At 39.5% G+C, this 15,945-nt stretch overlaps 1 protein-coding gene across 3 annotated transcripts; it reads right to left on the bottom strand.

The window, feature by feature from the left end:
• Positions 1 to 2,007: 2,007 nt before the first annotated feature.
• On the bottom strand, positions 2,008 to 14,617 carry snx16 (sorting nexin 16). 3 transcript variants are annotated; one of them, XM_042510436.1, is made up of 9 exons: positions 14,476 to 14,617; positions 11,500 to 12,017; positions 11,067 to 11,153; positions 9,429 to 9,577; positions 9,178 to 9,247; positions 7,946 to 8,082; positions 7,487 to 7,609; positions 5,907 to 5,951; positions 3,553 to 3,638 (listed from the first exon to the last, which is right to left on the bottom strand). In XM_042510436.1, exons 2-8 carry the CDS (start codon positions 11,878 to 11,880, stop codon positions 5,933 to 5,935), a joined length of 966 nt encoding a protein of 321 aa, XP_042366370.1. In that variant the 5' UTR covers positions 11,881 to 12,017; positions 14,476 to 14,617; the 3' UTR covers positions 3,553 to 3,638; positions 5,907 to 5,932. The 3 variants fall into 3 exon arrangements, with proteins under 3 accessions (XP_042366368.1, XP_042366370.1, XP_042366369.1); XM_042510435.1 differs by having other exon boundaries at positions 5,912 to 5,951; XM_042510434.1 differs by lacking the exon at positions 5,907 to 5,951 and having other exon boundaries at positions 2,008 to 3,638.
• Positions 14,618 to 15,945: the final 1,328 nt, after the last annotated feature.

Here is a 15,945-nt window from a genome sequence, read left to right as displayed (position 1 = left end):
TAATCCATTAAAATATGAACTCTGCATTTACAAGGTTATCCAAAAAACAAAGTGTCATACTAATGACAGCAGTGGTGCTATTGCTGTGATTCTGCATACATTGTCCCATCACCTAATTTTAAACCAAATTCCCTAAAAAGAAACGCACGGGGCCACAAATATCTTTATTAGTGATACGATAAATTAGGTAACTGCTTTCCTGATCATCCATTATACCACTGTAAGGCCATAAAAAAACATAACCTCTGAATGGAAAACCCCATGAAAAGCAAGATGAGTTTTAAAATCAAATATGTGAAAAGTTAAACTCTGCTTGTAAGGCAAGGGGTACCCTGGGGTACTGTGAGTTTTTACTGCTCCTAACAGTGTGCATGGAGTCCAATCTCTCTAGGGAAACCGCTCCTCTATTTATGTTGTGCTTGGGGGGTTACAGCTGAAAAGATACTACGCTGGTAAAGAAAGAGAATTTTTCCGTGATAAGAATTTATTACATTTTTGAAAGCATCCAGCCAACCATCTGATTTCATGACAGCAAAGCCTTAAAATGTGAGGAAACATATACGTGTGTTCAATAGATCATTCCATGTTTTATTGTGTGTGACATAAAAACTTCTTTCTGATAAACATCTCATAGCCTGTGTTATTGTATCTACAGTATTCATTTCAGACCAGGTCTCTCTGTGAATTATCCCTTTAAATCCAGGTTATTAATAGTGATACCAAATGTTAATCATACGAGTCTTTTATAGTGCAACTACAGGTGTATATGTGAGCTCCATATTAATTCATGTCATGTTACAAAACCACGTCGGTTCAGTCTATTCCAAGCAACAACATACACATATCACACATTTAAAAGATTATTTCCATCAGAGGAACAAAGTGAAATTGTTCTATATTCAACACAAATCTATAAAGCTATAAACACATCAAAAGAAAAGGAAGGTGAAAGATGTTTAAGGCACTTAGAGTTATGCGTGAAGAAACTTTACAGTAGAACAAAACATTAGCAAACTCCATATATATATATATATATATATATATATATATATATATATATATAAAAACACATATTAACACATTAGTTCCAGTTGGGAATCAAGACAGATTCAGTGGTATAAAAGGCACGTTTCTGTCTCCAACATATGTAGTAAAAACCATATCCTAGCAAACATTATGGGTTGCCATTCATCCATAAAGTGCATCACATGACCTTTCACAGGCCTAATTTGAGAGAATTCAGCGTTTGATGTTATGAAACCTTTCACTAACCCTTCGTTAAAGAGTGAAAACAACACACGTAAAACCTCTGCTGCTCAAGTGTTATTGAGGTTTAAAAATATGGCTTTTGGGGATGATGTGTAGGCCTGGTAACAGTCTGGAGAGTGTCTATCAGTCACTTACGTCACCCAGTTTTTCCTAAAGTGCGCAGATGGTGTTCTTGTTCCTTGATCTCTTAAAAGTGAACTTAAGTGTTGTTAAAATGAAGCTTTCAGATTTGTGGCTCATTAGTCTCTCAGAGATTTATTAAAGGAAAATTAGCACCACTGTGATATAGGACGGGGCTTCTTTCTGCTCTCCTTGACTAAAGCTGAGGTCCATCTTAAAATAAATGAATGATCATAACAGGTCAGTTCACCCAAACAACAAAAGAACATTCTTGCCTTCTCTTGCTGACATCTAGCACTGCAGATTATTTAGGTTTTATTTGCCTTTTTTGAGATATCAGGCTTTTTAATGTCTGCTTCAAACCTGTCTGTCTTGTCTGTGGATTATCCGCGGATTACCGGTGAGTTTTTCATGCTATTTTCCAGAAACAAAATTCCATCCTCCTACAATGTATCAAGACAGTGTGAGTTGATATCAACGACTGCAGAGAAGGATGGATGACATAAAAGCTTCTAAAAGGCCAACATCTTGAGTGCCCCCTGGTGGCTGGCTGTAGTATAGGTCATAAACCCCTCCCCCTCCATGTTAGCAAACAGGACATGGGCCAAATTAAAAACTCAAAGTACACATCAAATTAATTTTTTGCAAAGATGGTTTATGTCATTTTGAGTATTTCTCATCACCCTGATGTTTGCTCAAGTGTACATTTTTCTCATAAGTTTGTTTTTAATTGATTATTTGATGCTATGAAGAGGGGACTGATGTCATGATTGACAGCCATGTGAGCCAATGGAAGTTCTCTGATCCAATGGCGATTGGTCGGACGCGTATATGACCATCATCCATCTTTTCATATAATCTGAACTATTTACATGTCCACTCACTACTAGGTCTAGGTTGAAAAATATATTATATATTATATATATTTTTTGTTAAATGGGTGAACTGATCCTTTAATTATACCCACATCAAGTTACACTATATTGACAGACCTTGAGGAAACTGATACAAGTCCAGGCCCAGTCTACACTCCCATATAAACAGGCAAGGTGCCAGAAGAGGTTAAGTGTTGTAAATATTTATGGACTGGCATAGTCAATGTCTAAAAGCAAGCTGATGCATGTCTCAGGGAAATGATTACATTCCTAAAAAAGTAACAATTAGGGCACCTTTTCTTGGCTCTCTCACACATTACAGATTTAGTTGTCTCTTGCAGGACTTCACCACTTATGGCACTAAAGCATTAGGGAATCTAGACTTCAAGATGCAAACGGAATTTGACTAAAAGTGCAAAGACAATGAAGTTTCTCAGGTTCTGCCGCTATGAGAGTCAATGGCAGTTCTAAGCAACGACATGGAAGTACCTGCAAACACAAAGTTAGCATTCCTCTGTGATACCCACCTGGTTACCAATGTAAGTTCTGAGGCATTTAATTCATCCACATTTTTTTCCCTTTTTTTTCTATAACTACATGGGGGTGTTGTTTCTCTGGTTAGAGACGATGGCCTGTTGTCAAAAGTAAAGAGCCATATGGCGATGCACGTCTGCCGTAACTGATGAGATGATGGTTAGCTGTAGATTGTCACAGTTGTAAAAGTCTTTCTTTTTTTTTTTTTGGTCAAGAAGCCAAACTTTGGCTTGGTGTCCACAGGATCAAACTGATCCAAATTTGCGGCCGCGGTGTGAAGTTCAAAAGTGAACGAGTAGGACTGAGAATCCCCACACAGTTTAAGACAACTTCAACTTTGAGGTTTTAAGGAGTGTAGCCATGTAATTCCAGAAACAGTTGCAGAAGGTCAGAGAGAAGTCCTTAAATATCCGATGACCCGTTTGTAAAGGGGGAATATAAGTGAAACAGGCTGTTGCAGTATCAACTATTCCCTTTTAACTTATGTACAGATCTTGAGATAAAGGCTGCCTCACATCCAACTCCAACACTGGAAGGTGAAACAGCGGCTACAATCTGGAAGGTGTAAAAGGGGAATTGTGGTCGGGAGGAGGGAATGGTAAAAGAGAAGTCAGAAAAAACAAACAAATAGTGCTGGAATAAACACAACAGAAGGGGGAGGGGGTGGTCTAGAAGAGCAGGAGACTGAGGACATGGGGGATGGAAGAAGAGGAGGACCACTGTTATTGTTCCAGCTTCTGGTGGTAAAGCTGAGTGACCTGTATGACCGGAGGCGAGGAGCTGAGCGACGGCCCACACCAACAAGCAGAGGATCGCACCGGTTGGACTTCACACCTGCCACTGGAGAGAGGGAGGTCACAGCAGAGGAAACAAATTCAGCATTTGGACTCATTCAACTCAGATTAAATGCAAAGTGAAAGCTGAACATCAGACAACACAAAGTCAAACAGACTGAGAGGATCCAAGAGGAAACGTACAGCAGAAAAGAGATATAGGCCAACTTGTGAGCCGTCCTTGTAAGAGGAGAGATACTGTTTGTTATTAATACGCCAACACCAAAAAAGTTACACTAACAGATTCACTGGGAACACAGCAGGAAGACAGATTTGACCTCTGACTCTCTCCCATCTCACACTGCATGACAGATCATGGAGAAATGTTTGCAAGGAATCGACGCTACTTATGACTAGTTCAGATCCAAATCTTTATTACTACAAGCTAGAGGAGAAGAAACTGCCGTAACACATCGGGAAATTAAATGATCATTTGTCAGATAAATTACATTTTTTTTTGTCATTTACTGCTTTAGATTACACAGGCTGATTTAATAAAGGGATTCTACTTATGTGTCAAGGTGCAACATGGGGAGAGAAAGGAGGAAGACCTGAAATCCAACAAACCTACAAAGCCCACGTCGTGAGCACACATCACCACGTGAAAGAGCGATGCTAACAGCACGTTAGTCACATATGATGCAGGGGAGCAGTGTGACACAGCCAACAGGTTTACAGAGCACAGAACTACGGAGTACAATGAATACACATCATGGTTGGGGACAAATCATTTTCAGGACCATGATTTTGAAAAGAGTAAAAATTATTTTATACTTAACCTACTTACGTTTGTGGGAAAAAACAAAGTGGTGGCCACTGGAGTCCCCGCATTGTAAAAGTCAGATTTCCCTATCTTTACTTATAATTAAGCAAGTATATGTGTTATATAAACACTATGAAAGTATCAAAACGCTCATTCCACAGAGGAGTGCACACAGTCCATCTTTAGAAACTGTGCTCCTAAACACGCCGTCAGGACATCTGTGAAGTTGTGATGTCACAACTATACTATGCAAAGGAAGAAGCTGCCACTACAGTGCTGTTACAGTCATTGCTGGCTGCAATGATGCAGCAAAGAAGCAGAGAGCGCAGATGTGCAGGACCCAGAAACACTGACCAATGAGGTGAATTAGGTGCACCGAAAATGAACTGACCCCAACCTTGATAAACATCCCGACTGCAGGCACATAAAAGGTTTGGATTTTATGGAAGCCCACAGGTACCTTATTTAAATGATAATGTAAACTTGAAAATCAAAATGCAATTCCACAATAGCAGTATAATTTTCCACATGTGTATGTATTATTTGAGTAAAAATAAAAATAAAATGCAGTAATCTAATTTTCACATAATTGTATGGCAGTCTATGACCGTAAAAAAATGAAAATTAAGTTTTACCCCACCGTACAGTGGACAAAATTCATATGTTGTCCATTGATGCAAGTGATATTTAAGACAAATAAAAATGCATACCTCTCACAATTTAAAAAAGAAAACAACATTCAATATTTCATTTTTTAAGATTTAACATAGTGTACAGTGGACAATATCAAAATGGTAAAGGTTGTATTGATAACATTTTTATATAGACAAATAACTTAAAGAAATATTATTACATCCACAGCTTTCACAAAGGTGCAGATGCAGAATAAAAATAATCTATTTCCTAATGAGGCATTAAGATTGTGTATTTATAATTAAAAAAAAAAAAGATGGTTCCTAAATGAACGCCACATTGGGTCCTAAATAAATGCTTCTAACAAGGATTGTGAGCCAAAAAACAACAACATTGATATCATGCAGTATGTCTATGTTGTCAGTGACCAAGAACCTTAGTAGCTGCCAATTGAAAAAAATAAAAGAACACAATTTATGAAAACAATTTCAAATTTTTCTTAAATAACATGTATGTGAAAAATTACACTTATTGTGGATCTACACTGTCAGGTTTACATAATCATTTTAATTAAGTCCCCGATGGGCTTCCATAGATTTTCAAGTAAATCTAAATACAATCCTCACTTGTCATATGTACAGCCAGTATGGCAGGAGGAACAAATACAGCAGCAAATTAACTGCACGTATAACACGTGAGCATTGTATTAAGACTTGAAAATAAACGGAAGCTATGCTTTAACTTCCCGATACCCAAAAAAAAAAGAGGACACCTCCATCAGAGTACAGTAGTTAACAGAGGGGTGCATGTTACTGAGAGCAAGAACATGAAAAGACAGTTTGCCATAGTGTTAGCCTGCTGAGCTGGTTTATAAAGTACCTCACATGTTATGGGGCTCTTTTTTTTCAGATTGGAGCAGCGCTGCTGTGAAATGTGAGGGCAAAGAAACACAAGAAAGGAAAGAAAAACAGTTTATAAAAAAAAAGCACACTAACAAATGTGCCTATGATCAAAATATTAGTAATGGTAATCACCTCTTCGCTTTTAAGTCACTGATATCTTTACATGTGTGCATGCCAATACATAATTACTTTAAAGGACAAATCACAGACTGATGTATTTATACAGAAATCTGATTAAGTTCCTACGCATTGTCCAGTCCAGATCGATGTGTTTTCATCTTTTCATCGTGTTAAGGACTACAAAATATCAGGTTGTAAGACCGCAAAGTTATTAGATTACTTTTGAAAATCTTTTAAATTTAATGTCGTCTGCATGAAAAAAAGACAAAGGAAAGATGAGGTAACTCACATTACATCTCTGTACTGTATGTTGTAATGTTGTAATTTTCTAGCGAGTCAATCAATGCAGTGCAAAAAAAGAGGCTGTCAGCAGATGAGGACTGATCAATCAACTGATAAGTGATTAGTTTAGGGTTTTATTTCTAGAATGAGAGGTGGAACTGGTAGCCTAACGTGTGAGGCATCAGTCTGAATTCTTCATCAGTTCATGATACACAGTTGGGAGATGAAAAATTAAGACTCAGAACAGGACCTGTCTTTCTGAACATAACCTGGTATAATGCTTAGTGAAAGATTTCTTTTTTTCTTTTTTAAATGAAGAACTTTTATTTATAAAGGAGTATTTCGCCATTGTGGTATTGATACTCTTGTTAGAGGAATCACAACACCTTTTACAACTATAGGCAGAAATAGAGCACAGGGTTTAAATTAATTAGTCTTGTGGCAATTTCCTCCCATGTAATTTGATTAGGAAGTAGAGACTGATGCACGAAAAGCCCACATTGTGGTAGATAATCAATTAGCCTCAGTCTTATCTACAACTGAAGGAAGATCCAGGTTTTGTAGTTGAGATCTGCCTTCATTTCCCCATGCTTTACATTTGTATAAAACATATTTGGTGAGAAACCTTCAGGTTTTTAAGTCTTTCACATTAAGTGCTTCCATTGGCAAACAATCCCTTTAATTCCTGGAGGGCTTCATTGGGACACATTTTAAGGAATAGCAGGGTTTCATTTACAGGGTAAGAACAAGTAAAACAAGTGGAATTCATTAGGTTTACACGTAAAACACAAGGGAAATGTGAGCCATCACCGGCTATATTTGTGTAACCAATACAATTCATAAATGTGCCTTGTAGTGACTGATGAGGCATTTGACGTTCACCACTTAGCCTTTGACCCCACAACCATTAGAAGTAGCATTGGAAAATTCACTTTTGGTTTATGTGGCAGCAAAAAAAAAGAAAAAATCACTTAGTATCATTTGCGGTGTTCAAAATGGCCACAGCCAAGCTCAACCTGCATTCGGAAGGTGCTAATGTCGAGCCCCGCTTATTTGATAGTGCACATAGCTGTGTGTGCTGTGTTTGGTCTCTGCATTTGTGGCATTTGCACTGGTGCATCTTAGTCACTATCGTGTGTGGTGTGTGCTTATTACCCAGTGTCATTCTGCACATCCTGATCAGCCTCTGCAGCAGACGACTCCACATCTGCATCTGCGCTGCTCTCACTGCCCTGAGCTGACAGACCACACAGAGACTCCGGGCTCAGACACTCACCACTGGCATGGACGGACGGACGGACAGACAGACAGACAGACACAGACACACACAGACACACACAGACACACACAGACACACACAGACACACACACACACACACACACAAACACACAAACAACCAGGTGGTTCTCATTTACTGAGTTACAACGTTTCATGCTGTTTTAGAACTTGTAGATCGCAGCTACTACAGTCCTCTGCCTAAGACCAAGCACATGGTGTGAACCAGATGTGTCTTGCATGTAACTGTATTTTGTAGTTTGTAATTAGTGACACCAGTGTGCAATCCTTCTTCCAACATCTTGCATTTTTGTGTGTGTTTGTGGTTTTCCACTGACTTGATATGTTTCTCCAGTAGCAGGATAGCTTGCTCCTTCTCCTGCAGCCTCCTCTTCAGGGAGGCAATCTCCTTCTGCTTCTCTACCAGCTCCTTTTGGAGACGATAGTTGCTCTCCTCCAGAGTCTCACAGAACGCCTGGAGGGAGGCAGGGACAAAGAGAAGATCAGAAAACATATGCTGACAGTGGAAATAAAGGTGTGTGTGTCATTAGAGGAGAAGACAGGGATTAAATTTAAAGGTGCTGGAAACTTTAGCAATAAACCTAAATGCAGACCTTTTAAAAATCTCTGTCCATGTCTTTCATCTTTAATTAAATGTTATTTAACATTGAGGTTTGAAGTGTCTGTCTGAAATCATTCCCAAGTCAGGTCAGGCAGGCTATTTTACTGGGCAGCTGTAGGGAAAGTAAGACATGTTAATTGCCTGCAGCAATGAGATTGATGGGTTCACAAGGGATGTGGAAAAGCCGCAAAGTGCACAGATTTTCCATGGAGCACCGGCAATTTGATTTTGGCATCTGTGTTGAGCAATCAGACCGTTCACACTTGAGGCGCTGCAGCCCCAAGCTCCATGGCAGGCAAGCACGTTCAGCACACATTTTTGGCCTGAACCCAGCCCGACCCGTCGGGATGAAAACTCTTGTCACAATCAACAATGATTTCGTGGATGAGTCAGTAAGTTAAATTAAGTTAACAAATCATTGTATTCAAATAGCTGTATTAGCAATTTTATTGTCTTGCCTTCGTGTTAATCTAAGCCACACAGCAGTGCTCTTGTGTTTGGCTTTGCAGCTCGGCCTGAATCCATGTTGTTAATTTTGATGGCAAATTTCAGTGTGGAGAGTTCACTACTTATAACAAACAAATAAGCTTTTTCAGTCTAAGAAAAAAGAAAATATACTCAAAAAATGTCCAGGAAGGAGATAATCTTACACCTATTTTAAAACATTATTTAAGAAGAAGACAAACTGTGGCGCCTGGGTCTCGTGAGGTTATGATTAACCACATGTGCATGACGTCTGAGCAAGTCAGGATAAAGTCAGACACAAATCTGCCTGGCATGCATCGTGCAGGGTTCAACTGGGCACAGCCTTGGCTCAATCAAACAAACCTAGCGTTCAATATCCAGCCATACTGAAATAACAAGATCTTCTTGAAAAGTGAATTGGGTAGCAGCACAAACACACATAGTACATGAACGCATATACTTTCACATGCTATGCATACTTACTCGGCTCTCCTCCAGACTATCAAAAGGCCCAGGTGGGTCATCCAGACACAGAAACTCTCTCACTGCCAGGCTGTTAAGAAGAATAAACAGAGGTTGCTGTTTTTGGACAGACGAATGAACAGTACCTCAACATAAAGTAGGAATGATTAATTGTCAGGTGGACACTTTGCAAAGCACATAGTTGACACAAAACGGCTAACTAATTCCAACATTTAAACAGTAAAACAAAGCTGCATAAGCATGTCTCATACCAGTTGGCAATGTCCTTGTGTGCAACCAGGTTTTGCAAAAATGCCTGCAGCCCCAACTGTCTGTCTTCCAGGAAGTCGCTGTCATAGTTATCTTTGAACCACCGCTTGGGAGGCAGAGAGAGGCGGAAGCCTGGGAACATCTCCTTCAACTACACACACACACACACACAAACACACACACACACAGCGTATGGAATGAGTATCACATGATCTTTCTCATACAGTTACAGTGATAGAACAATATTCAGTGTTTAAGAGAAATATTAGGTTACTGATATGCAGGGATGTAACTAGGCCAAGAGAAGGAGTACTTGTATCAGCCCCAGCCTTGTTTTAGAAATGACTCCTCAATGGATAGGGGGAATGCTTGACAGGAAAACTAAAAGAACCAGGGATATCCCTTTATTTTCCACTATAGGTAGTGCTTTAAGTTAAAATCATGGTATGTGCATTTTAAGAGGAATAACTAAATATTGCCAGATGCTTTTGTGTCATACATTTCCTGCCTTAATTCTTCTGTCCATTAGCGTACTGACTGCCTCTATGGGAGCCTCTGAAGTTACTTATGCCTACCTTCCTATCTGCCTTTACTCCTAACGTAAACATTGCTTGGTGATTTAATAAACCCTCAAAACAGATGTATGCAGGTTACGACAAAGCAAGGTTTGTCAGCATGTAGTCAGCTTTGGGGAAATGCTGCATTGATAATAGACCCTGATGGCAGTTTTATCAGCAGGCGGTGGGCTGATTTGTGTTTGCACACTTGCTGGTCTGAGGTATGTACATTAAAGTACAATACAGCAATGTTGGATGAGGTCTAAACTACTACACAAGCTATGTTTGGTGCCAGCCATGCAGTGTAGAGGCAGTGCTGCATGTTGGAAACCTGATCGTGTGTTGACTATGCCGGATATCTATGCTGCCGTTAAACTCAACAACATGTGCATATTTGGCCTTATACAACTTAAATGAATGTAACTGCTAAAATATTACCATACATTTAAATGAATGGCCTCTACAATTACAGTATGTAAAGCAAAAAAACATCAAGTATAGTGAGTGTGAACACTGCAGCAGCCACTGGAAAAGCCACAGGAATGGAGGAAAGGACGTCCACACCCCCCTCTCTGTCCTTTTTCCTTGTTGAATATGTAGACTGTATAAATGGTTGAATGTAGGGTGTTCCCACCTCTTGTGTTTCTGTTTTTCTTGTCTGGGGCAAATATGTCTGAATTTGTATATTGTGCATTTTAGTTATAGGTGTAATCAATATTTTGCGGGCTTACAGAGATAAACTTTGCGGTTTTGTTGCAGCTTTCTATCCATTATCCTTAAAATTAATTGTTTCCTTTTGTAATATGTGACCAAGCTGTCCTTCCCGAAACCACGAGAGACCTGTTCCCCTAGTTGGCTCGGCCCTGTTGAATATTTGGGAACAGAAGCCTTCTTTGTGTAGCTCTAATCACTTCCACAGTGCAATCAAAAACAAAAGAAAGCGTGCTGAATGCATGATGGTCAAACACAGTGTCTGCAAACAAATGATCATAAAATAGAGTTTCAGATAGGATTTGGGACAGCCCATACTTTTGATGAGAGCATGCATATGCAGACAATTGTACATAACACACCCAAACACACCTTGTCGTTGAGTCTGGAGAAGTCTGTGTACCTTCTAAAAACAACCCAGCTCTCATCTGGAGTCTTCCTAACCAGGACTTTAAATACCTGCAGCAGAAATAAGACAAAACACAGAGCCTTAAAACCTCTTTTACAACCACAAAAGTACAGAAATAAATGTGTGTGTACTGAGAAAATGTTTGCATTCAACTTCAGGTATACATCATGCTGTGTGCTTGGGTTAATGATCATGTCTATCCCCTTTGCTGAAGTGTTGTTCTGTTACTCTAACTAGGCAAACTAAATAGGCTGACACCCTGCCAAACTACATGTCAATATAGGCTAAATAACATAGCATTTAGGCTTAAATCAGCACACTTAGCTGGAGAGTTGCACCACAGGTTCACAAGTTCAAAACTATTGGTATAGTAAGCCTTTTATTCTGGTTTCATACCGTGAATTTGGCCCTCTCCTCCATGACCTCATACCCCAGCACAGTCGGGGTAATAGGCCTCTCCTCCCCTTGCTGGCTCCCAGCAGGATCAGATATAGAGCGGGGACAGCTGGAGTACTCCATTGAGGTCTCCAAAGTCCCATTCACCCTGGCCCGTACCACAGGGCTCTGAAGGGGTGGCGGTGTCCTGCTCCGGCTGCCTCTGTCTATGCAGCGGGATTGGCGCCGGGAGCCTAATCCTCCACATCCTCTTCCGTGGTCCTCACCGGCTGAAGTGCTGGAAACGCTTCCCAGTGATGAAGCTCGTTGTGGCCGCCTGAGCTTGCCGCTACCTCCCGCTCTGTCCAAGGGCACTGGAACAGGCACAAACGGTGATGCCATCTTCCTGAGCTGGGTGCTTCTGCCCTGCCACAGCAGTAGTCACCAAGGTTCTTCACACTGACACCGCCTCGCTGCAATGGTGCTGTGTGATGACGAAGTGAAGCAGTAACGCTCAACCTGAGGCGCTGATGAAGACTCTGTCAAAAGAAGGAAATAACAATCAGGCATTGTATTTATCATGATCAAAACTGACCATAAGCGTCACCAACTACAGGCAGCACAAATGAGATCCTCAGATTTCCCTTAAAGGTCACATGTTGTTAAAAGTCAGATTTCCATTTCATTTGTAACATAAAGCAGGTAAAGGGGCTACATAAAAAGTATGAAAGTATCAAAACACTCAGTCCACAGAAAAACGCAAATAGTCATCAGGATTTCTTTGAAATATAAATGTACTATTTAAAGTATTTGAAACTTGAAAACAAAAACAATCTAAGGGCCTATTCATGATTATTATCACATAGGGAGACGAAGACAGGCAGATCCCTCCTATTTGTGATCATTTTCTGACGAACATGGACAAAATGAAGCAGTACCATCAGAGATTCTGGGAGTGAGATTTGACCTACAAGAACACAAAAAAATGAAATAACAGCAGAATGCAATGAATCTGTAAGATATAATAATATATAGTGGTGAGATTAGTGAAAAGACTCTTCCATTTATATGTAAATAATACATAGACCTCCCCTGTAGATAACGCTGCTTTCATTAAGAGGTACAATATTATGACCCCCTCCACCGTCTCCGTGTTTAGTGTTGTGTTAAAATTTATGCCAATATAAAGGCCGCATGGAAGTAATAGGGTAGTGACGTTTACAACGTTTGAAATGTATGTATCTATTTTTATCGTACATAAAGGAAGTATAAATGAGCCATAAATGTGTCCCTTTGAAATTCCTGCTGGAATGTTTTTGTATGCGAATAACATCAGCTGACAGGAAGTAAACATGGACTCAAGCTGCTGCCTAACAATGCATTTCCATCAGAACTAACTTTAAAGATAAAAAAAGGGCAGCTACTATTTTATTACAGTCATTTCCCTGGTTGCAGCAATGGTGCAGTTGTGGAAGATCCAAATACACTGACCAGTCAGAGCAGCCTGGGCTTTTCAGGAGAGGGACTTTAAGAGACAGATGCTCAAACTGCATTTTAGACAGAGAGTATATTCAGGCATATTCCGGCAGACAGTGAAAGAAAAAGGAATGTGTTTTTTTGAATATTAACACACGTAAACAGGTTATAGTAGAAACACAAAATATAAGCATGAACCTGAAAATGAGCAGGATATAGGGCCTTTAAACTTACACCAATGACGCAGAATCTGTCAGCAGTCATTATCCTGATATAAGGGTACCAGACTGTGAGGGCAGATGAATTATTGACATGAGCCACATGTCATTCATAATTTATGGATTTGAACATGATGTGTAAAATTCATGATGGAAAAAGCCCGAAAATAATAAGTGCCAGATCATCTCATCAATTACGTAGCTTTAGAGCTATGGTGCTCTGATTTCATATAAAGGTAGATGACCATGCATGTTGGTTTCCATTGAAGAACAGGGCCTAAAATAGATTTATGCTGAGACTGAGAGGCCGGCTGCTACCTGTCAGACATGTAGGCCTACATATAAATTCAGCATCAGTGGACCTTATAGAAGCCTGCCCTGTACCTCTGTATGTCTACAAACAAAAACCATAATCACAAGCTAATAATACACTCATTGTATGTATAAGATGTTAAAATATGACATCCAGGGTTATATCAAGGTCAGTAAATAAAACAAAAAGAAAACACATGGAAACAATACAGAAGCCCAAAGACAGGAGTTAACAGGATGACAGTAATGACATGCATTGCTCACGCTGCTCACTCACTGTTGACTGACTATTTTAGTGAGCTTCAGAAACACAACGCAGGAGCTGGGACACGAACCAGCATGACAACAAAATGCTGGCTGCCTAGTATCCTGCTTTTTCTACAATTTTAAGTCACTTTTTTTAAGTCGAGCACATTAACAATGGAGGGAGAAGATAGCAAGCGAGCGCACCTATTTTCGATACATCACGTCCTTCCTTTAATAATTTAGCATTAGTTGGTGAAACGTTGCCCTGCTTTCCGGTTCAAGCACAACAATGGCTTTAATTCACAATTAACTTGTGTAATATAGACATTACTATATAGGAAGTAACCGCAAGGTAAACCAGTCATCAAAACACATAACTTCAGTCACTGTTTTAGCTAACGTTAGCTTGGCTGGCTACAGCTGCTTACTATTTACTCCAGCCCAAACAATGTAGGCTAACTAACATTTTGTTTAAATTAAGGCTGATTATGATATTACATTTATGCCGAATCAAGTAGAAATCCCCAGTAATTTTGACAGAGGTTTTGTTTTGCTTTCTTTCAAGTATCTTTTCATCAATACATAAAGCAAACACTAAATCGACAGTTTTTTGGACGGTGATTGGCGTGTGCTCCACAACATATGGCTATCACGTTACCGTCACCGTAGCTAGCATGCTAGGACGGGCAGCCTATATGGACAAAGCTAAGATGACGCATGATGACAAAGACTTTCGTGAACTTACCGCAGGAGGCCAGTACCCGTCTCCTTCATAAAACAGTGTTATTATACACATAAAGCTCGATGTCTGATTGTCCTGTTGCCGTTAATCCACTGCATTATCTCCTCCCCGGTACTGCTCATGTTAGCTCAGCTGAATGCAGACCAAGACGCAGTGCCTCACCGTAGCCAGGCGAGGGCGCTGTAACATGCATAATATTGAAAAGCATTGCATTGAACTGTATTCAACAGATAGTCGTAAAGTCATGAAAAACCGCATTGGTGGTGATTGTCAGTGCTTCACACCAGGGCATGCTTACACTGCACACATGCAGTGTTAGTTTCTTTTACCGAAACTTTGAATAAATAATTCAGCTATCTTTAGGTGAAGTAAGGATAACATAAGTAAGTTAAGTACATATTACCGAGGATCTGGCAGTATGAAAAGTCAAGCTTGAACCGTTATGCAACAAATCCCACATGTTCATCCCTACAACTCATTCTATTTCACCAAAACCAAATTCTTTTCTCTACTACCTAGATCATAAGATATTTCAAAAAGAGGTGAAAGTATAGCATAAATGACTGAAGTTAATACAATCTGTTAGAATATTGGCAGTAGAGGAAGCAGTGAATCTCAAAGTAAATCATCTAGCCATTGACAATTATACAGACTATTCTAACTAAATGTATGGTATGAATTCACTGGTTGGCATCTATAACCTTAGTACGTTGTCATTCATTTTATTATTATTTTCTTGTGCTTTTATAACAGCCACTTAACCTGAAAAGACCCATACCTTTAAAAAAAACATCAAGTAAGATTAAAAAACAATCAGAATTCTAATCTGACAAGGAGGACTATCTCTCTATTATAAATATAATTTCGATGATAAGAATCCATAAGACTGTTTGAGTGCACAAATTCCTGCTACAACATTAGCATCTGCACTGATAACATAATTTACGTCTGCCATACTGATTGTGTTTTCAAAAAATCTTCACCCCACCCCAATTATCATTTGTATATCAATAACTCGCCCTGTGTTACATTGAATTTGTGAAGAAAACGTAGTTTTTCTTGAATGCACCCCAGGTGAACAAAGTATCTAGAAATGGAAAACATTTTTGATGAATTGAACTTGTAGGGTTCTGTTATGAACAACAGCAAAACATTAGCAAACCATCAATTTACAAACTCTCACAGAACTTGTGCAGCAAAATCCAATTCTCATTTTCCAGTCATATCCTTAATACCCTCCAATCAGACAGCCCTTTCTGATAGGAAACTGAACTAAAAATGAACTTCTGTCTATCAATTCAAGAATAATTCTATGTAACAGAACGCAAGAGCTGCTGGTCCACCACTGCCTCAGTCTGCAGTTTTATTGTTGGGCTTTTGTAAATACGAATACAAACTACATTATGTTGGGTTTCTGTAGTGAGCAGATTTTTACAACCACAACCTTTGGCACACGACAAAGCAACATATGGG

This window comes from Plectropomus leopardus, chromosome 21 (genome assembly GCF_008729295.1).
Source record: "Plectropomus leopardus isolate mb chromosome 21, YSFRI_Pleo_2.0, whole genome shotgun sequence".
NCBI lineage: Eukaryota > Metazoa > Chordata > Actinopteri > Perciformes > Serranidae > Plectropomus > Plectropomus leopardus.
This window is presented reverse-complemented; position numbering and strand designations above follow the sequence as displayed.